The following is a 14,774-nucleotide window of genomic DNA, read 5'->3' as shown; positions in this document are numbered from 1 at the left end:
AGCTCTGCTTTAATTTAAATTCTATTGCTTTGGTCTTATTGCTGATAACTAGAGATTAGCAAATCATAGCTCTTTTGATTTGGCTTATTTTGAAAATATGTTAAGAGCCTCCCATGGGTTCATATTCTTCAACATCTTGGCAATGGCAGGGTGATGGTGATGTTGGTTCTTGCCCCAAGGAGCTCATGGTCAAGTAGGAGAAATGAATTTTCGCTTTTGGATGGATGAGGCAGTTAGGGAGGGCTGTTTTTACATGCTAGTTATGTGTGCATTCAATATATATGTATTTATTTTATATAACCCCATATTTAGTTAATTACTAAATTAAATTTGTTTACTGTCGCTGCAAAACAAACCATAAACTCAATGGCTTAAACCAACATCTACATGCTATTCCACAGTTTCCACAGTTAGGAGTCTGGGATGTGGCTTAGCTGGTTCTCTGCTCAGGATCTCAGAAGGCTGCACTCAGGCTGTCACTCAGCTGTGCTCTCTTCTGGACATGTCAGTGGTAGAAGTGGCCACTGCTACACTCACCGAAGTTGTTGGCAGAATTCACTTCCTTGTGGCTGTGGGACTGCTGTTCTGTTTCCTGGTTGGCTGTCAGCTGGGGACCATTCTCAGCTCCTGGAGGTGCCTGTGGCTCCTTCACGTCTTCAGAGCCAGGAAGGGAGTCCCTCACCTTCTACTGGGCCAAGAGGCTCACTTCGTACAGTCTGATCAAAGGAATGATGTCCCATTATTCTTGTCATATTGTGCTGGTTTGAAGCAAGTCATAGGTTCTGCCTGTGCCCAGGAGGGGATGATGCAAAGACTGGCCCCACTGAGGTCACCTTAGAGTTCCATCCACCACACACATTTTTGGTTATTCTACTGACTTCTGTTCCCAAGATTTTTAAATCCCGGAAAGGCAGACGAGAGTGGTCCCAGCCGAGGAATGATGCTGTCACCTGGACTCAGAAGTGGCTTGTTTTCTGAGGTTGCGGGTTCGATCCCTGGCCTTGCTCAGTGGGTTAAGGATCCGGCTTTGCCATGAGATGTGGTGTAGGTCGCAGATGCAGCTTGGATCTGGCATTGCTGTGGCTGTGGTGTAGGCCAGCAGCTGTAGCTTCGATTAGACCCCTAGCTTGGGAACCTCCATGTGCTGTGGGTGCAGTCCTAAAAAGCGAAAAAAAAAAAAAAAAAGAAGTGGGTTGTTTTCTTCTCTCAATAGGTAGAAAGCAGGAGGAAAAAGTTATGTGTGTAGGGCCGCATATCTGTAGGAAGGAGATACAGAAAACAGAGGCTGATAGCACATGAGTTCGGGTGGCCGTCCACTGGCATCTCACAGGGTCATCTGGCCAGATGCAGTCATTTTTTTATCTGGCTGATCACCATGAGTGACATATGGTAGGAGCATGCTTTGGGGACAGGTCTCCTGGGGAGTGCACTGTGGTACACCAGCTAGACAGGTGGTGGCTCACTCAGCCTTGGACAGGTGTGTAAGCCTGCTCGCTGGCAGGCAGGGAGCTGGGAGCTGCTTTGTAAGGCCGACCTGGCAGGAGCACTGTGTGCTCATCCGCTTGGGAGGAGGAGCTGGCGACAGTGTGTGACCTGGAGCTGGGCTGTTGGAAGCATGTTCTTCCTGCAGGAGGCTGGAGGGCAGGGGTCAACAGCCTTGCACACAGTGATGGATGTTGTCACCTTAGCTAGGTCTTTGCTAAGCGGGCGTCAGGTTGCTTCCACACAATTAGACGAGTTTCGGAGGAGGAAAAAGATGCTCCTGGGCCTGCCTCCCTTTACAGTGAAGGGTCAGTGTGGTCAACACTTTTGGTTGTTAAGAAGGAAAATGGGGAGTTCCCGTCATGGCGCAGTGGTTAACAAATCCAACTAGGAACCATGAGGTTGTGGGTTCAATCCCTGCCCTTGCTCAGTGGGTTAATGATCCAGCATTGCCGTGAGCTGTGGTGTAGGTCGCAGACACGGCTCGGATCTCGCGTTGCTGTGGCTCTGGTGTAGGCTGGCAGCTGCAGCTCCGATTCAACCCCTAGCCTGGGAACCTCCATGTGCCATGGGAGCAGCCCAAGAAATGGCAAAAAGACAAAAAAAAAAAAAAAGAAAAAAAAAGAAAAAAAAAAGAAAATGGTCTTTTCACAGCCGTCTCTAGGATGCTTAGGATGTCTACAACTAACAAAGCCTCTAATCCAATGAGGACATTGTCCAGTACACGTTCGTGGCCCCTCGTTGAAGGCTTTGATGCTTATGTTACTCATTTTGATATTTGTGCCTTTCACGGTGCCCGTCCTCAGATATTTTTTGGAGCTTGGGGAAGGGGTGGCGCACTAAGAGATGGGGGAAATGGCTCAGCGGAATGGTTTACTTTTCCTTTCAGCAGTTCGAGTTCTGCATCTGTAACCTCAAATCGCCGACTCCAGGTTGGGCCATTCTCCAGAACTGAGCCAGTTTTCAAACAGCTTAAAAGGTGAGTATAACTAGACACTCTCCTCTTTGATAGTGTTTGACAGGCACAGCTTGTCACGGATGAACCATTCGGAGATGGTTCCTCTCAAGAAAGTGGTCCCAACTCCTAGATCCCCAAACCATCTAACCAGTGTAACTTTTTCTGATAGGAGGAATGGCATGATAACAGAGTAAATGTGACTTTTCTTCTTTAATACACAAGTATATTCACAGTGGGCTGTGAATGTATGTAAAATGTATATTTCTCTTTTTCCAGCTTTATTAGGATATAATTGACATATAACATGTGTAAGCTTAAGGTGTACAGTGTGTTGATTTGAAATACCCATGTGTTTCAGAATGCTTACCAGCAGAGCATTAGCTAATACCCCCATCACATCAGCTAATTATCATTTCTTCTTTGTGGTGAGAATGTGAAATAGGTATTTCTAGATTTTCGAGAATATCTGAAGACAAATAACCTTACTGTTCCAATTGTATTTATTGCTGAGCCTGAGTGTTTAAAACATCTAAGATGGGGGAGAAACAGGATGCTGTTTTTCTCCTTCTGGGTTTTTGTTCTGCTTAGCTCCCAGCCTCATGAGATGGGTGTCAGAGCAGGACTGCTGTGAGAGGCGAGGGGCAACCGTGCTTTGCAGGGCCCCTGGCATGGAGCACCTGGAGTGGGCACCAGCTCCCCGTTCCCGCTGATGGAAGGGCGGGCAGTTGGCTTTTCTTTTGCTGTTGGGAGCACAGCTGACCTGTGCTGTGAAGGGGTGTGACCTCCTGATAGGCTGCCTTCTTGTCCCTGTGTGTTTCTTCTTGGAGGGTGGGATATAAGTGGCCCGGCCTCAGGGCATCTGGGGTAGAAGCTTGGGTGGCAGTTGTGTGTGGTCACCTCTGCATGTCCTCAGACACAGAGCCCAGCTTAGAGCCACCCCAGTGTGGGTGGTCAGCGCAGGTGCCAGCCTAGAGCATCCCGCCGGCCTGGCTCGGAGCTGCCCAGAGAGACTTGTCAGGTGAAGTGACTGATGGAGGTCCCAGAGGCCTTTTCATTTATGGTGGTGGCAGGAACAGACAAGGCTCTTGGAGAGCCAGCAAGGGTGTAATGTGCTTCCTCACTGAGAGCCTTGAGTGTCCGTGGCCTCTGTGGAGGTTGGAAGCTTCCAGAAACCCCCAGAGGCAGGGCGGACCTCCCAGACCGCCCCGTGTCATGTTGGGTGGTCCACACAAAGCTCTTACCTGAGTAGCTCTCACTGTCAAGTCTGCAGACTGGAGCCCATTTGCTCAGCTGTCACGGGGGTGCCGGGGGCCGGTAGTGGCTCTCAGGCTGCTCAGTGACCCACAAGACGTTCCCCCAGATCCCCTGCCAGACAAGATGCTCCCGACGTGGGAGCAGTGGTAACGGGTGCCGCTTCCTCCCACCACTGGGTACACCTGCCGCTGGCAGCTGGTCTCCAGCGAGCTGTGCGCTGTCATCCTGCCATCGCCTTGTCCTCTTAGGCTTCACCCCGCAAAGCCCGAAACTTCAAGTAGGATTTTACTGAGTACCTATGCACACCCCTGGGCCCTGTCCCTAAGTACCATGAAGCTGGATTTACCACATTTCCACAGAAGTAAAAATAATTCCTGCAAATTACCTATGTTAGCTGGCTTCCTCCCATATATGGAGTCACCTCCTTCCCTCGGCTATTTTAAGCGACTTTTAAAATCGGTAATGGAAAACTTTGTCTTGACAACGTTACTGTATATAGATTTTAAATTAAAAGTTGGTCTGCATTGCTCCTTCTGAACGTGATTGCTGTTGAGAGGCCAGGTCCCCGTCGGCAGAGCCGCGTGCCGTGTTGTGCACTGTGGGTCATTTTCAAGCATACCTGGGTTCTCAGGTGTTGTGAGAATTCACACACCTCTAAACAGGTTCTGACAGCTGACTGTCCTGGAATTTATATTTGCTCCATTATCCTTGAAGTTCTGTCCCGTAAAGCTCACAGCTGGACAGCATGGACTGGTGGCATTGCCACTCTGTCTGCTGGGCTGGGAGGCCCAGAGAGGTCTGGATTTTTTTGTTAACTGCAGAATGTGCCTGTCTTACTCTATGGTGGATTTTTTGGACTTGGTTTTAAAATTGGGTTGTGTCATGGGGGAAAATTTAAAAACATTGTCCTCCCTGATAAATCTGAAGACAGGTGCCTCTTTGCTGTAATGCACTTGTAAGGTGCATTTGGAAATAGGCTTTGACTTGAGGCTGTGCCCCTTTATCCACTTTGTTACTCTGGCCAGTCTCAGGTTGTCTCATCTTTAAGTGGGAAGTAACTGTTCTTTGGAGTTGCTGTTAAGATGCTTAACTCGGGGAGTTCCCATCATGGCTCAGTGGTTAAAGAATCTGACTAGGAACCATGAGGTTGCAGGTTGGATCCCTGGCCTCGCTCAGTGGGTTAAGGATCTGGCATTGCTGTGAGCTGTGGTGTAGGTCGCAGACGCGGCTTGGATCCTGCATGGCTGTGGCTGTGGCTATGGTATAAGCCGGCAGCTGTAGCTCTGATTCAACCCCTAGCCTGGGAACCTTCATATGCTATGGGTGCGGCCCTAGAAAAGACAAAAAAAAAGAAAAAGAAAAAAAAAAGATGCTTAACCTGGCATTTGGTGCTCAGGAGTACGACACGATGTCAGCTGTTATTTTCCTTCCACATTAGCTTTTACCCAAGGACTCCAGTGGCAGGGCCAGAGGAAGGGGCCAGGCAGGTCTTTCCACCCTGTCTCAGGACTAAGGAGGTTTGCTGGGTGTGAGCCAGGTGTGTGGAGCTGTGCCCAGACTGAGCACAGGGCTGCTGGGGTAGAGGTGAAGAAGTCATTCCTTCCAGCCATTGCACCATTTCCTGTCTCCTCCTGAGGCTTAGATCTGTGGCTCTCATCACAGATGAGGAAGGTTCCCATGGGGAAGGTCCCAGCTCTCTTCTGGCTTCTTTCAAGGCCCGAAGGGATCAGAAGTGGACAGTGAGAACCAGGGAGCCCCTAAGGGGTCAGAAGTGGATGTTGAGGACCAGGGGCCAGGTAAGAGTCCAGGTGAGACTGTGGTACCCATGGGTGAAGCTCCAATGGTCCAGCAATAACCTCAGGTACAGGTGGTGCAACCTGCCCTGAACTTTCTGTCTTCGTTTTCCCTTCCTAGAGAAATCCAGGCGAGTCAGCAGTGTTGGGAGAAGCATCCCTTTTGAGTGTAGGTCTTACTGTCTACGCAGGATGCTTGTTTCCTCCAGATGTATTCTTGCCAGTGTACACTAAAGAAGATTAAGCCATGAAAGGTATGTGCGGAGGGCTCCCTCACTTGAAGGAGGATTTAAACTCTGCTTCACAGTGAGGTTCGGGTCATTCAGAGGCTGCACCAAGACATCCTGGCTACATGCGAAGTGGACAGTGGTGAGTTGGTGCCTTTCTGGCCTTCCAGGTCATCCTTGGGGAAGTGACACCAAGGTTCCCCGTGGAGGCTTCCTGGGATAGGTCCCAGGTACCCTAGTTCCAGGGTTTCTCTTGGCTTGTGGAAGCATTTCTGGGTTCTCTAGTCCTCATTCAGGTCCCCCACCCCCGCTTCCTCTCCCCCTCCTCCCTCCCTCCTGCTCACCCCAGGTCCATGCAGCGTCAGGGCGCTCCAGTCTGCTTCCTTGGTCCTTCTGTTCTAAGGTAAGGGTGGCACTGAGGTACCTGGAGCCAGCAGGGTGCTGTGCTTGCAGCGAGGAGGCCCAGGCAGAACAGCACTGTCAGAGCCTGGGAAGAGTCACTTGTTACTTCTGTGGCCCTGGACTGGGGGGATTTTCCTGCTTGTGTGTTGGATGCTGTACTTGTATTGTTAGACTATATTATTCTCTTCCTAAGTAGACATTCAGTTTTGCTTGAAACTCAAACACCCCAGCAGCTTCACCAGTTGATGCCTAGCACGGCGTCAAACTGCTAAAAAGCCAGCAAATTTTCCACCTAAAATTTTTGTGAGGGAGGCAAGCGTGGGGGGGGTGTGGCGAAGAGTATAAAAATAAGTCTTTCGGGGATTCTGGGTTGCTTGGTGGTGTGTGTATTTTTCCATGGCGTGGGAGGTTAGAAATAGCATTGCTTTTTATGGGAATTCTCGGCAGCAGCTTAGAAATACAGGCTTCGTGGGCTGGGTCTCCGTGCGGGGGAGTCTGCTTCTGCAGCCTGGGGCGGGTGCCCGCCTGTTCCCCCACCTCTTCCAAGAGTGTTGCCTGGATGACCCACACTCACGTGTGAATGTGCTCAAGGTCAGGCTCTTGAGGACTGGCCTGTGGCAGCTGGTGCAGCTGGCACCTCCGTGGTCCCTGTCACACCAGCCCAACCTCCTGCGTCTGTGTGAGATGGTCTCCCTGAGGGTCTCAGTACCAGCAGGGCGCTCAGGCCACCCCTTCCTGGAGGTTCATTACGGTCACCTAATCACATAATTCTTACAGACCGAGGGACTGCCTGGTGTTTCAGAATTCGGCCCAGAAAGGAGATAGAAGGAGGCAGCCACGGTGACAGGCTTTGAAACCCTGGGGACCCAGGACCTGTGTGCATTCCTTGAAGTTTTGTCTGTTCCTGCAGAGAAGGCCAGGGCTTTGCTGGGATTCTCAGGAAGACTTTGAGCCAAAAGGTGACGAGCATTTACAGCAGACACGAGATCGGAAATTCATGTAACTTGGAAAAATCATTCTGGAAGTGTAGTGAGGGTGCGGGGAGAGGGGGCTCTGTGGGATTGGGGACAGGCAGACTGATGAGAGGGTCCCTTTCTTAGCTGTGTAGTTACACAAAGGGGACTCTGGCCCCTGGGGCTTTTCCCTGGGCCTTTCTTGGGGAACTGCCTGCAGTGTGTTCCGTGTGGGGCTGGTACCTGGCACAGGGGCTGCCATTCGCAGGTCGTCTGTGGTCTGTGCCTTCAGCTGCTCTTCCAGGGCCCTGCCGTGCCGAGGTTAACTCCGCTTTTTCTGGAGAATCACGCGGGTGGGAGGGGGGATCACGACAGGGAGGTGGTTGTCCAGAGGGCAGTGGATGGCACCTCCACGTGGTTCATGGCCCGCCATGGGCTTGGCCCTGCTTGGTGGTCTGGGCAGCATTACAAGCCACGGTAGAGCTGCTGGGGGATCGGCTGGCGGTGCCCTCGCTGTGGGCTGCACTCCGCGGGGAGCAGGGCTGTTTCTCAGCACCCTCGGGGGAGCCTCTCTTCCAAGCAGGGGGCGCGGTGGCCCTGGAGACAGGGCTGAAGTAGGGCAAGGAGGACTCACCCCAAATTTGACCTGCATCTACGTTTATTTATTTTATTTTATTGTCTTTTTAGGGCCTCACTTCCGGCATATGGAGGTTCCCAGGCTAGGGGTCTAATCGGAGCTACAGTTGCTGGCCTACACCACAGCCACAAAGGCACCAGAGCCGAGTCTGTGACCTACACCACAGCTCATGGCAATGCCAGATCCTTAACCCACTGTTCGAGGCCAGGGATCGAACCTGCAACCTCATGGTTCCTAGTCAGATTAGTTTCTGCTGTGCTGCCATGGGAACTCCCTATGTTTATTTTAAAAGTTCCGAATCTGCTGCCACTCCTGCAGGTTCTGTTCTGCTCTCCTACTTTACATGTGCACTTCTAGTCCAAGAATAATGATGCAGTTGGCTTTCTTTATTTTGGGCTTGGGATGAAGCTCGTTTGCCCAGCACGGTGGTCAGGTGGGGGTTCTGCTTCCTGTGCCTCTGGTCTGGCACATGCACATGTCCCGTCACCGTATGGCTTGCGTCTGCCCCCTTGGGCATCAGCATCAGAAGAGCACGTGAGAATATTCCTGTCACTTGAGATAAAGTTGTTTCCTGGGTCCAGCTGGGTTTGTGAAGTGTTTTTTCAGTGCTTTGCAAGACCTGAGTGTTTTCGAGTCATCATTCAAAGAACTTGTTGCTGCTTAGTATTTTGATGTTTAAGGCAGTCAAGAGGTTTTTTTTTTTGTTTTTTTTTTAAATTTTTTTTCTGCTCCATGGAATATGGAGTTCCCAGGCCTGGGATCAGATCTGAGCTGCAGCATCGACCTCAGCTTCAGCTGTAGCAACCCCAGATCCTTAACCCACTGTGCTGGTTGAATCTGTCCCAGCACTCACAAGATGCTGCTGATCCCGTTGTGCCACAGTGGAACTACTATCTGTCGCCTATTCTTTGACCTTTAATTGTTCTCAAATATTCTCCTCCCTTTTTTCAAAAATTGTAGTAAAAAATGCACAACAGAATTTGGAACCCTTGTGCACTGCTGATGGGAATGAGCAATGTTACTGCTGCTGTGGAAAACAGTACTTTTCTTTTTCTTTTCTTCTTTTTAGGAATGCACCTGCTGCATATGGAAGTTCCTAGGTAAGGGGTCAAATTGGAGCTGCAGCTGGCGGCCTACACCACAGCCACAGCAATGCCAGATCCCTAACCCACGGAGCGAGGCCAGGGATTGAACCTGCAACCTCATCGCTCCTAATTGGATTCGTTAACCACTGAGCCGTGACGAGAACTCCCTTTTTTTGATTGTTGAGACATGCGGGCATATTGATGGGGCCAGGATTCAGAGCAAAGCTGGAGATAGAGTGGGACCTATCCTGTTTGTAGGTGCTGACCAGGAGGCCCAGAGCAGGCACGCTGTGGGCCCCGCCATGCAGGAGGCCTGGCAGAGCCCTGAGGAGCAGGAGCCAGGTAGCTGTGGAGGGTACCCTGCCACTGCTCAGGAGAGGACTCTGGCCCCAGGATGAGGGCGTGCAAGGGTGAGGGGTGGTTAGTTGGTTAGCAGGAAGTTGGCTTCCTGTCTGCTTGGCTAGGAACTCTAGGGAGCTTGGACAAAAACACTGATCAGAACAGCATTAGGCACAGCTGCCTGGCAGCAGGGGTGGGGGTGGCGGCACCAGCAGAACTTGCTGCTGAGATCAAAGCCCCCCTGCTTCAGCCGGACCCCGTGCTGGGGCCCCGGGCAGGTAGGAGTTGGGGCATGGGCTTGTCCAAAATTATACCCTTCTTGGGAGTTCCCACTCTGGCTCAGCAGTAATGAACCTAGCCTGGGAACTTCCATGTGCCACAGGTACAGCCCTAAAAAGCAAGCAAGCAAGCAAGCAACAAAATTAAGCCCTTCTCAAAATTCTAGGGCGATTTCCTTCTCACATTCTGGGTTGGAGTGCTTACTTCGATGATTTGTATAGCATGTTGGCATTTTAACGGACGTTTGTAGCTAAGAAAAAGGAGGAAGGTGATTTCCTCCAAAGAGTGAAGACTGGTTTTCCAAACCTACCCAGGTCAGTACAAGAGCATGGGCGTGGCCCTGTGCCAGCTGCGTCCCCCGCTGTGGCTGTGGCTGTGGCTGTGCCTGTGTGTGAGAGACTGGAGAAGGTTAATGCCAGACACTCGTTCTGGAAACGAAACACATTTCAATAGAAGTAATGGAGCTTTTTAAGTTTACCGTGTGCCCGTTTGCGCTCTCAAAGCAAAAGCTTTTACAGATCTTTCTTTAGCGTTTGCTTTGAGACCTGCCTCCTGCTCACATGGAGTTAAGTGGGAACCGCCCCCACCCCAAACCTCCATGCTTAAGGGGACAAGAAATCCCCACAATGGAAAGCACGGCTGAGAGGTGCGACCTGGGACTGTGCCTCCTGAATCTGTCCTGGACTTGAGACTAAAGCCCTCTTGTGATATGGGTTTTAGTTAAGTGTCAGGGGCCAGGCATGACGATGACAAGTGAATTCTGGGGAGACATTCAGGCTTGTGGGTCTGCAGATGATATCTGTATGTTTTAGGTCCTTGTGTCCATGTAGAGACAGAAGGGAGGCCAGTGCCCTGGGGGCCTGAGGAGGTGGCCTTCCTCAGGAGTGGGGCAGGTTGACAGGCTGCCTACCTGAGTGTACCTGATGCCTCTCTCTGGGCAGAGGGGCTGCCCTGGGGGCTGTGCTGGACATAGGGACAGTGGGTCTAAGCCTTTTGGCTCTGCCCCTGCCTGGGGGTCCTGCTTCTGAGGACCCCTGCCCTCCTGAGTCCTGGAGAGGTATGGTTTTAAGGCCAGCAGGTGCTTTCTTATGGGAAGGGGGCTTGTCGAGGGTGTGGAGGGGAGGCAGTTGCTTCTCTTCCCACCCACTGCTGTCTGCCCAGCTTCTCTAGGTGGGCACCAGAAACGTGGTGTCCTCGGAGTCGGCCACGCCTCCATCCTAACGAGGCTGCGGCATGGGCTGTGCTCAGCTCAGCTCCTGCCTGTTCCAGGGACCGTGCCCAGAACCATCTCTGATTGTTTGGGTGCAGGTATGTGAGAACTGGCTGTGAGGTGAATGCTTGGGTGATGGCAGCTGTGCATTTATAGTATCAACTGCTTTACCCTATGTTGGAAATTAAGATAACCCTGGCTCAGGTCGTCAGTGTTGGAAAGTGAGACACGTGGACAAGGAGAAATCTCGACAAGGCTTTTTATTTCTGCGGAAGGGTACGAGCTCTCCAAAAAGTGTGCGTGCTGAACAAGGGACCCTCGCCTATTTATCCCTAACACAGGTGACCATGGGTCAGGTCAGGGTGCACATTCTTTCCGGTTGGCTAATTGAAACACATTGTTGCTGGGAAAAGAGATAAAAAGAGGAAGGGGGTCGCCGGGGCGTTTCAGCTGAAACTGGAGCAAAATGGAGTAACCAAGATTTCCTCTGATAGAAAAGACATTATGCTACTTTCCACACCTAGAATCCCCTCGTTGGATCAGGATTGTTCAGGCGGGCAAAGTGGATGCATTGTGTCCTGCTTTCAGGGGGATCTTGCTGTTGACTTCTGCCTGGAGAGCCTTCTGAGCAGTTCCTGTGGCTGATCACCTCCTGCTGTCAGAGGCGGGTGTGGGGAGGGTGAGCAGGAACTAGCTGAGGCCCGTGTGTTGTCTGCATCTCTGCATCCTCCGTGGCAGCATGCGCCTGGCTGCAGTGGGTGCCTGGCGGGTGTTTGTCCCACAGTGAAGGGGCAGGCTGGGCCGGTGTGTGGCGCTCAGAGTCCAGGCCTCAGGAGGGGCCAGAGAGAAGGTTTCTACCCCCCGCCCCCGGTTTATAAACGCTGCCTGTTTGGTCCCCTTCCTGGAGATTCTTAGTGTGTCTCTGTAATGTTAGAAGCTTGGCAGCAAAGAAGAGTATAGTGTTTAATGCAGAATTTCTTAAACTTGCCGAGAATCCTCTTCCTATGGCTCTGTTAAGCAGATGCAGAGGGGTAGCGACGTGGTGGGGGTCAGGGTATGGGTGGTGGGTTGGCCTGGAAGCAGGGCTCAGAGCCCACACTCTGCAGGTCAGCTGGTTGCTCTGCGTGCCTGGCAGGAATGGGAGCCCAGGGCCCTGTGCACCCTCCAGCTGAGCTCATGGGGGAGGGGGGAGGACACACACACACACACACACACACACACACACACACACACACGTGCGCGCGTGCGCGCATCTTGTCCTTAGGGGGCAAGGCAGGGCTTGAATCCACCCTGTTTCTGTGCCTGCTCTTCTCTTCAGCAGTGTAAGCTTCTTGAGGGTAGGACTCTAATCCACTCTAAAACTGTGCTCTTGCTGCCCACACAGCCGCAGAGTTGTGGCAGTGGCTCCGTGTAGATTGTCTTTCTCCACAGGTCTGAGATGCACCACCAGGAGAGCAGCAGGCCGGTCCCCTGGTCAGCCACACGGCTGGTGGGCTCAGCAAGGCCGCTCGGCATCCCCTGGCACCACTGCTGTCTCTGGGACCCCGGCCCTGGCCCCTAGTCTCTCTCCACGTGCCCCTCCTGATAAGTACTTATACATGTGATTACGTTTAGAAGCTGAAGCATTTGAATAAAAATCAGATGCTTTTGCCCAGCCCTGGAATAAAGGCTGTAGTTATTTTAACAACAACAGCAAAGATCCTGCAGTCTTCAGCTATTTCTAGAAGTAGACTGGTAATTAGCATGCCATTTGTAATTCAGTGCCGGCTCTTGGCTGTTTGTTTCCTTGTTCCAATGCAACCCAGTTTGGGAGACTGGATTTATTTCATTTGGAAATGCGATTTTGTGGAGACCTCTAAAATGCCATCAGGAGATGAATGGTTTTCTGGAGCGGGCTCCCAGCAGCCCTGTGGAGGGGAGTGACAGCTCGCTTGGACAGTATTGCCTTTCCAAGAAAACCATTAGAATCAACTGCGTCTGGATGGTTTGATGCCACTTGAGAAGAACAGGTAATTTGGGGACACGTTCAAGAGGCTTATGTTGCTTTACTTGTCACAGTGTTGGTCACCGCTGGTGTTCGAGGAGGCCAAATGCAGATGAACGCCTTTCAGGAATTTGGGCTGCCTGAGTTGGAACCGAACACGACCCTGGGGGGTTCCTGGACGCAAAAGCCTTTCTGTGTCCCCACTTACTGTTTTTAGGACATGGGCCTCATTCAGCCACCACAACCTTCCCTGAGTTCCTAGGGGCAGGTCCAGACAGTTGCTGATCAGTGAAGGGAGGGGATGCAGAGCTCAGGGAGGAGCAGTCAAGAGCAGCTTAGAGTCCTTCCTTGTCCTTCTCCTGACTTAGTTACACCCTGAATACAATCCCCTGTAAGCTAAAGATTAGGCAGCCTGAGCACAGTTGCCTGTGGGTTAAAGATGATTAGCACATGATGTTTTTCAGGAACTTTTCTAGTTTGTTCTGATCAATAGGCCCTTTTCGAAAGTACTGTTATTCTTTTTTTTTTTTAATGGGGGAGCAGGACAATCGCCATCTCTCAGGGCTCTGGGGGGGGGGTGTAGGATTTTATTCTATTAAAAATCTACCCATGGCACAACGTTGTAAATTAGCTGTATTTTATTCTTTATTTTATTTTTTTTGGTCTTTTTAGGGCTGTACCTGCAGCATATGGAGGTTCCCAGGCTAAGGGGTCAAATCAGAGCTGTAGCCACCGGCCTACGCCAGAGCCACAGCAACGCAGGATCCGAGCCGCGTCTGCAACCTACACCACAGCTCAGGGCAACGCCGGACCCTTAACCCACTGAGCAAGGGCAGGGACCGAACCCGCAACCTCATGGTTCCTAGTCGGATTCGTTAACCATTGAGCCCCAACGAGAACTCCAAGTACTGTTATTCTAGGCAATAACCCAGAAGGCCACTGTCATGATCGTACTGACACCTCCTGCCTCCAGCTTTGATGACTAAGATTCCCCAAAGATAGAAGAATGCATGTCTGTCCCAATCCTGATTCTTACCAGAAAACCTGTTTTTCTCCTTTTTACTATCAAACTCCTTGCAAATCTTTCCAATGGGGAGCACAGTCTTTAGGGCATTAGCCTGCTGGTGATCCCCCTTTGCCTGGCAAAGCAATAAAGCTATTTTTTTCTCCTTTACCCGAAACTCTCTGTGTTTCCATTCAGTACCAGCAGACAGAGGCCAAATTCCAGGGTCTAGGGTGAAAGGAAAATGTTTGCAGTGGCTCCTACAAAGGGGCAGGTGGGCGAGAGGCTCCTGGGGGCCCTGGAGGCCCCTCCCTCTGGACTTAGTGCTGGCTCTCAGCTGCAGAGGGAGAGGAGGAAACTACCAGCGACTATCTCTATTCTGGAGCACTGGGATCTGACTGTGGATGGAAACTTGGCCATGGTTCCAGAGGAGAGCTTTTGGTTTCTTCTTTCTAGATTTGCTGGAGGTGGTCTGATGGATGCTGGGTTGTCTGGTCCCTCCAGGGGCTGTGCCTTCTCAGTCTGGCTGCTCAGCAGGATACAGGTAGCAGGTGGGTGCAGCGCAGGGCAAGTATGCCTCAGGCTGTCACATGCTTTCTCCTTTCCTCTTCGGGAAACAGAGCAGTTCTGCCCTCTGAGGACTAATTCCTGTTTTCATTCATGAGAAGCTATTTTATGCATGTGCTAAATCTTTCTAGATGAGTCCTCCTCCCCTCACTCCCTAAGACTCTATAAAAGAGGAAGGAAGCTAAAAAAAAACAAAAACAAAACACAACTCTCTCTTGAATGGGGCATGCATGTATTGTTCTGTGGATCTCTTGATAAAAGGGTTTAGATATATGGGTGCTAGGTTCTGTCAAAAAATGCACAAGCTACAACTTGACAGTGACGTTTTATTCGGTGGACAAAACTGAGGACTTAGCCCCTCTGAGGGGCTGCTCTGAAGAGGCAAGGGGCAGGGGGAGCCAGGGTATAAAGGAGTTTTTGCAGCAAAGACCAGGTGGTGGGAACATCAGAAGATTACTGTTAATTAAGGAAAAGCAGACATCTCAGGTGACTGGATTTAGAGCTTTTCTATGTTTGGGAAGATGCAAAGTCTGGGCTCACTGCAGTCATCCCTTTGATGTGCACCTCAGCCCTCTGGGGCTGGTGTTTCTCATCCCCACTC

General features: G+C 51.2%; 1 protein-coding gene across 10 annotated transcripts in view; it reads left to right on the top strand.

Moving 5' to 3' along the window:
• The window catches only part of LDLRAD4 (low density lipoprotein receptor class A domain containing 4), a 170,601-nt gene that overhangs the window by 48,989 nt on the left and 106,838 nt on the right, over nt 1–14,774 (top strand). For 5 of the 10 annotated variants that reach the window (XM_047793593.1, XM_047793592.1, XM_047793595.1 and 2 more), the window contains one exon: nt 2,372–2,461. The exons of 2 other annotated variants lie outside the window; for them this stretch is intronic. Coding sequence is in view for 2 of the 8 variants with exons in the window: in XM_047793603.1 (XP_047649559.1) it covers nt 2,372–2,461 (90 nt within the window). In the remaining 6 variants the exon portion in view is untranslated. The remainder of the gene's footprint in view (nt 1–2,371; nt 2,462–14,774) is intronic. 3 more of the 10 variants (XM_047793596.1, XM_047793597.1, XM_047793604.1) reach the window with 1 other exon arrangement.

This window comes from Phacochoerus africanus, chromosome 8, assembly GCF_016906955.1.
Source record: "Phacochoerus africanus isolate WHEZ1 chromosome 8, ROS_Pafr_v1, whole genome shotgun sequence".
NCBI classification, from domain to species: Eukaryota; Metazoa; Chordata; class Mammalia; order Artiodactyla; family Suidae; genus Phacochoerus; species Phacochoerus africanus.
Note: the sequence above shows the minus strand (reverse complement) of the source record. Positions and strands in the feature narration are given on the sequence as shown.